At 39.6% G+C, this 7,805-nt stretch overlaps 1 protein-coding gene across 1 annotated transcript in view; it reads left to right on the plus strand.

Moving 5' to 3' along the window:
- LOC134221862 (histidine-rich glycoprotein-like) overlaps nucleotides 1–3,368 on the plus strand; it is a 71,918-nt gene extending 68,550 nt beyond the window's left edge. The window contains exon 3 of the mRNA XM_062701033.1: nucleotides 2,639–3,368. Coding sequence (XP_062557017.1) covers nucleotides 2,865–3,368 — 504 coding nt within the window. The 5' untranslated portion in view covers nucleotides 2,639–2,864. The remainder of the gene's footprint in view (nucleotides 1–2,638) is intronic.
- Nucleotides 3,369–7,805: the final 4,437 nt, after the last annotated feature.

Raw genomic sequence — 7,805 nt, forward strand, 5'->3', positions numbered from 1 at the left:
AGCCGTAACAATCCTGCACTACATACTTTTGAAATTTATTATTATGCAATTAATTAACATGTTGATAGTAATTCCTAATATATTAGCAATTTATTACTCGTATAATTTGACAAATTCTTTAGCTTTTTTCATAAATTCATGCCACAAATTTTTACGTACTTCTTGACAACTACCAGAATTGGCCAAAACTTGACATCTACATTGTGGAAGAAACAAAAACTAATCTTATTGGATTACTCATATGAGCAAAAATTCCTCACTCGTGAGTGAGCAAAACCACGTTTGCTCACTTGTGAGTACTCACAGGTCGTGAGTAACTCACGCGTGAGTACTCACGGAAAAAATGAGCAATGAGTGAGGAATTTTTACTCATATGAGTGAGTTTCTCAACACTGCTCCCCAACTCACTCTAACACTCCACTGCCATGCCTCGAGGTGTCGATAGCGGTATGTAGGGACCAATCAACGATACTACGCTACGACACTCTTACCTTAGCATGTGCAGTCCATACTCAGACTTCTGCTGCGCTTCGAGGTGACAATAGCGGTGACGCGCTATGACACTCCTGCCTCAGCACAAACAGATCACTCACTCCCTGCCGAAGCAGCTCACGCGCTACCCTACCGAAGTAGGGACACTCCCCATGCCAATTGGCACTCCCTGGGCTTGTGCTTTTGAAGCGGCACACAGTCGCTTTGATAGAGTCTGATTACGGGCACTTGTGGTTTTTTGGGAGGGATTTTAGCAGAGCCCACTGCTAAATCCCACCACGCCCTAGGCAGTTCTCCCTGACTCACAGACAGCTGGGGAGGGGTCGTCAAGCCCTTGGACATGGTCCATGCTGTCCCTGCTGTCCCTGCTGCCCCCGGCAACGTGTATGTATGTGTGTGTATGTGTGTGCACAAAAGCTAAAAAAACATTAGACAATTTTTCATATAGTAATACTAAACCGATTTTCTCGCAACAAGTTTCATTCGACAGGGGACAAAGCCTTGTTGATCACTATTGAATTTCATAACGATCGGTCATTGCGTTTAAAAGTTATGAAGAAAATGGTACATCGAACCATAAAAGCCCCATATAAGGTTGGTGTCTTAACTAAATGCGAGAAAGGCACCACCAACGCTAGGTGGATTAATCTGGGTTTTTACTAATATTTTCGATATATTTTGGATTTTTCAGTCTGATATATTCAAACGGGTTTTTATTCGCATTGCCCGACGTTTCGGCCCGTTTATTGCGTCTTTTTCAAAGAAAAAGCTGTCTGCACACTCTTATGTACACGATTGAATATATCAGACTGAAAAAGCCAAAATATATGAATAAACACCCCAGTCGGACTGAAATCAACTAATATTTTCTGAAATTATGAACAGATGATGGTATTTTCTGTTCAGAATGAAAGCACATTCTGTTTCACAACTTTTCAATGCATTATATTGCACGACAGATCTCCTAATAGCGTCCCCGAGTGCAATGTTGAACAATAAATTCGAAAACGCATCATCCTGCTTCAATCCGTCTAAGGTCACAAACGAAGTTGACACTTCGTCTGCAATCCGAATACTTGATTTCGAGCCATCCAGCGTTGCACTTATCAGTCTACTCTAGTTGCGCCGGAAAATCATTTTTGGACAAGGATCATCCGCAGGCCAAACATCTGATCCGTCGTTGATCGGAACAAACATAATATTAGCACTTTTCAAAGCAAAAATTACAATTAATAAAAAAGATTTTTCCTTAAAGAAATCAAAATGTTCCAAGGAAAAAATACAAAATTTCCATAAAGAAATCAATATTAGCAATAAACAATAACAAATTTTCCAAAAAAATAATATTTTGCTTCCACAAAAACATTAAAAAACTTTGCTCAAAAAAAAATCATAAAATATGAAAATTTCCATAAAGCATTCTTCTCTGTTTCTTATTGAATAAATTAATCCAATGGTAGGCAATCCGTAGGTAATTGTAACATTTGCATACATATAAAGCAAGAATCCTTGACTAATTGTTGATGAAGAGGTTTGACTTATTCAATCAGTTGCAATCAGTCATACTCATGCCCAGTGGCGTAGCCAGAAAATTGGTCTGGGGGGGGTTTTCTGAACATTATTTTTTTTAGAAAAAAAAATTCCTTCTAAAAATGTTGTCTCTGGGGGGGGTTTTATGTCCAAAACCACCCCCGTGGCTACGCCACTGCTCATGCCATTTGAAAAAAAAATGCACGGCTGTTTTTGCTGTTTTTTGTGTGTATTGCAACTTAACAATTAAGCCGCATTTCAACAGAAATCCTGGTTCCATTGTTTGCTGTTACATAAAACTATTCCATTTAATTCTACCTCGTTGTAATCTTTACAGATATGTATTTGAACCTCAACTGTTAGACCGTCTCTGGTGCCTCGTACTTGACTCGACTTGAGTTGAATCAAGTACGAGACACTGAAGACGACCTTACAGTTGAGGTCGAAATACGTATCTGTAAAGAATACAACGTGATGGAATTAAATGGAATAGCACTAAACTGATCTTATGATTAGTGAAGACATTCCACAAAACGGCTTAATTTTTTTTTTGTAAATTGTGCTTTTCCTATTAATCTAATGCTTATTAATTCTTCGTCTTTCTCTTTATTCGCAGTCACTCGCTTGAAATGTTGTTACTCGTCGCTTTTGGCCAAGCCTTGGAATAAATATTTACTCCTTACCTTACCCTACGTTAAACAACCAGTAAAAGTTAAAATCTACTTAATTATTCTCAAGTGAAATGTAAAAGTAAAAGAAGCACTCCTGAAAATAAGCCAAAGTTTAATAGTTCCACGTGTCGTGTTATTTAACGTGTGCGACGATCATCAGCAAAACCTTCAATGGCGCAATTTGTGACTCATATCCAGCCCACGATGCTGGAAGCAGCTCAGGGCCATCTTCCCCATCACCATGGCCATCTGCAGCATTCGTCCCATCTGCCCCACAGTGGCCACAACATGCCGTCGCCTCCGACAGCCCACCACGGCCACGGCCACAGCCATGGCCATCACCCTTCCCCGTCGCATGCGAATCTCGCGCACAGCGCCAGCCGGGAGATCAGCAATGGGAAATCATCCAAGCATCACCACTCGTCGCATCACCAACCGATGTCGCCCAAATCGGCGTCGGATCAGCACCATCATCACGCTGGTAATGCGGAATTGCAACAGCAGTATCATCAGCAATACCACCATCAGATGGCGCAAATCCAGCAACACCAGCACCATACGCATCATACAGCACCGAAAGGTGGTGCGGCGAGTGGAAGCCATCACGGCCACAGCCATCACCATTCGGGCTCGGTAAGTTTCGTAGCTTTACATTTCATTACGGGAGCCATTTAAATTTACCATCATGGGCGTACAGAAGATTATTTTTCCGAGGAAGGTCCTGCCTGTCTGTGCAGGTGTATCCAGTTCAATGTGAGCAAGATATCCACAGTGTTGTGTGTACTATCCCCATTGCAGGATAGTGTTCATATACGCGTGCAAACGCGTATACAGCGATAACTGGATATGAATAATTATGTTCATCTGCAAATTTTTTTTTTAGAAAAAAAGACCCGTACATATATTTAAAATCACTAAGAATGAAGAAAACATTAAATACATTTCACGCCACCGTTAGAGTCGTTGTGATTTTCCATCAGAATTTTAAAGGAATGTTTGCAATCGGTGTGGTAATGATTATTTATTAATAGTAATGCCTGACGACCCGACTTCCGATCTAGCTACACCAGTGTTTGACGGTGCTTTAAACTGTAATCAAACAATCAAGGTTTCTGTTGTAGACCTTTAAATTCAAATAACTTTTCCGTAACTATGGGAGGCGTAAATTATTCATGATATATGAAGTAAAACTCAAATTTTCACATACACACACGCGTTGGTAGAGGGTAGATTGGCCTACTTGCAACGGTTATTAACTGCCTTCTAACGATGGGCATAGCGGGGAAAGCATACCTCAAAATGTGCAGAACGTGTATATATCACGTATTCGCAATCCTTTCTGGTGTTTGCGTAGATTTCTGCTGCTTTATGTTCGAAACATTGTTTAGAATGGTAGCCTAGACTTTGAGGCTGCTGCTGCTGTTGTTTCAGAGGTCTTTCGTAGCTCAATGGTAGAACGCGATTCCACCACGCAAACTACGATCAATGTTATGTAGTTCGAATTCCGGCCGATGTAAAAAATAATAATGGTATTTTTTCTCGATTTCTCTCTATATTTACACACATGATACATAATAGTGAAATCTCGCATTGAATAACTATGGAACTATGTACAACTAAAAGCACTAACCTACGATGTTGCAATGTACCGCGTGGTGGTTGTAGTTCTGGAACAAGAAGAAACATAAAAATACGCTGTTGTTTGGCAGTCCCAACGTTAGTCCTGGCTGTTATGTATCAGATCTCGACCGGATACGGTTCGCAATCAGAACGGCCATAAATCGTAAAGTTTTTAATGGCATTTTCATCGTGCGATTCTACTATTCTACCAAAGTTGAGTATTGTTTGCAGTCCAACAGGAATGTCCCAGGAGAACGATCCCATTATGACCAATACTAATTGGAGCGGTTACTCTTTAATTTATATTCCATCGAGCTGCGTTTCAACCATAAATAAAGTGAAACGACGTGATACAATATTGAGGAATTGAATTTGGTTTGACTTTCCCAACGTGTTTGGGTCACAATGACCCGAATCGCACATTCAAATTGTAATACATTTTCAACGCAACAATGTGAAGGTCTGAAACTTCTTGACTTTTTCTATTTCGTAGAAAACTACGTTTCTAAACGTTGACCTACTTTGTGAGGCGTTCCTGAAGTGCCCAAAAAACTCACACTTACGGTGTCCGTGTTCTTCTTTTTCTTCAATGGCTCTACATTTCAACTGGAACTTGGCCTGCTTTTCAACTAAAAATTATATTAGCGTTTCCTCATTTATTTTGTGTGTTTGTCAGTGTTCGGGTCATACTACCCCTTATTTGACTTTTTTTTTCATGTTCGGGTGTGCCACTGCGACCTGTTTTTAGATCTATTGTAGCGTTACCCGTATCCTTAGTGTTAAAGTGCATGTCGAATTACTTCATTACTATTGATAAGCAATGCAGTATCGGTTTCGATACAGTTGTTGTTTTGTTTCCTCAAGAGCACCATGACAAGGTCCCGCTATTTAGACCCTTCACAGAGAGCAATCCCATTGAAGGCGCGCCCCTTATCAATAGGAAATCAATCCTTTCTTGAGAAAACAGAACAGTGATACTGTTTTTGGCCATGCATCGGAGCCCTAGCCACATCCTTGTCTTGCTTCTAGAATATCACCAGTAAACAATGAAAACCCGGGATTTAGCTCTGTCTACAAGACCATTCCACTTCCGTGTGTTCCTCTCACTACCATTTTCACCAGTTCATGAAGAGTTAGTACGTATTTAAACCCCTAACTCGATTTTTCCAGCAGTCAGTTCAGCCTAGGACCGGGTACCGAGGTTTTTTAACTAATTGCTTGAAAAGTTGTTTCCGCTGCATACAGTCTAGCCTCAAACAAGAGCAATTCGAGTCTTTCAACTGTCTGCAAGGTAACATTGATTATGTTTTATTTCTGAGACTGCTGTTGGTAGCGGGGACTAAATACGATGAATCCTTAATTACCACAACTTATTGCCCTAGCTAGAAAAATGGATTAAGCTATGGCTCTGTTTGGTAGATCTTACACCGCAACACACTACGTCAAAGTGATCTACCGTGTTACGGGAATTATTTTTATTTGACTTAGCAATATATTGGGCATTTTGAAGCCAAATTCACATGTATATGTACCCGAAATAATCGCCAGCGCATAAACTTCCCGAAACTGACCTAAGATTGATGATCGAACACATTCTGTAACTGTTCATATAAACGAAAATTGCACAATAACAATAAATATGTCCAAATCGAATGTTCTAAGCACTTATAATCATTCTGGTGTTCTTGATCTCTCAAGACAATTGAGCTCGATACAAAACCAAAAGCAACTACTCATGGTATCCCTACAGGCCGTTAGGAGCCATGCGCATATTTTACGATTTCGATAAGTCCGAATCGGATGTTCTAAGTTCTACGAATCGCTCTGGAATTCAAACCAGATCTTTCAAATCACCAAAATTGCCCTCCGATCGCTTGCAAACCCACGTCTATAAAAAATATCTACATGCCTGGCATATCCTAACGGAACTATCAAATCGGTACATTCGCCTCCAATTCCATCATGAAGACGTACGCCTGTACGTATGATCGGAAGATACTAGCATTTTCATATAATTGTGAAAGCGTTTAACATCTCATAATTTATAGCGCTTTTGCTTGCGTTTTCGAAAACGTTCACCTTGAGTTAAAGCAATTACACACACTGGCAGCGCCACAGTTCTGGTAATGGTGGAGCACCAGCATTTTTGGCGTAATTGGTTCATTTACAATTTGGCGTCGGTGGTATGAACTATAGATAGTGGAATATATAGATGAGCGAAGATAAATCCTCTGTCTCCAAACGAACTGTCAAACGTGTCTCCAAACGAGCATGACGTCACGATTTCAAAGGAAACGTTAAGGGCTGTGACGTCATATGCGCGTGTGCACGGGCAAAAAAATCGACTCAGTCATGCTTTCGCTCATCTATAGATTCTACTATCTATAGTATGAACTATTAGGTTCTGCAGCATGACGTCACTAATGAATTCAGTCCTCGTCGAATGAACTTTTTTGACAGTTCAGTAGTACTATCCACTGACTCCGACGAGGACTCCGACAAGGTTCGACTTCGTGATTGGTTGGCTGCCGCCGAGTCCAACGCGAAGTACTACTAATCTGTCATCAGTTTGAGGTTACATACAGATGCTGCAGAACCTAATACTTGGAGGCATTCAGGCATTAATCAGTCAAGCGATAAATCAATTAAAAAAATTCAGGCAGTTTCAAGTATTACGAGTTTTTAGTGCATTCCTTCGTATACCATCGAAAATTGCAATCCCTCGAAAATTTCTCCAATATTTCCTCCACAGTTTCCAGCAAGAAGGAAATTCTTCAGATTTTTTTTTTTTGAGAACTGCTTCAGGAATTAATTCTAGGAATAATTACGAAAATTACATCAAGAATTCCTTTTGTCTTTCATCCAGGAATTCCTTCTAAAATTTTTTTTGTAAATTTCTTTGGAAATTCCTTACAAACTTTCTTCAGGAAATCCTTCGGAAATCTTCCGAAATTCCTGCAGAAGCTATTCCGGAAATTTTGTTGAAAGATATTTTCATGAAATTTATTAAAGAGTGAAATAGAAAATACCCCAGAAATTTCTAGCGGGAATTTTAAACGAATATCCAGATAAAACTCCCGAAAAGAATTTCTGAAGTGATTTCCGAAACTTTTTAAAGGAATATCCGAAGATTTGAGATCATTTAAATTTTCGAAGGAATTCCTAAAAAAATCGAATGAATTCCCGGATGATGTTCTTTAAAAAATCCGAAGGGATATCTTGAGGAATTACTGGGAGAAATTTTTAAAGAAATTACTGAAGTAATTGCTAAAGGCTTTTCTTAAAAAGTTCGAAAGAATTTCTAAACCAAATACCGTAGGAATTTTAAGAGTATTTTCCAAAAGAAATTTTCTGAAGGAATTCTCCTTAGGGAATTTCGGAAGGTTCCCTGATACAATTTCCGTAGGTATTGCCGAAGAATTTCTCGTAGGAGTTCCGACCAAGAATTTCATCAAATAACTCTATAAGAATATTTCCAAGAACTTCTCAAGA

Source organism: Armigeres subalbatus, chromosome 3 (assembly GCF_024139115.2).
Source record: "Armigeres subalbatus isolate Guangzhou_Male chromosome 3, GZ_Asu_2, whole genome shotgun sequence".
Taxonomy (NCBI): Eukaryota; Metazoa; Arthropoda; class Insecta; order Diptera; family Culicidae; genus Armigeres; species Armigeres subalbatus.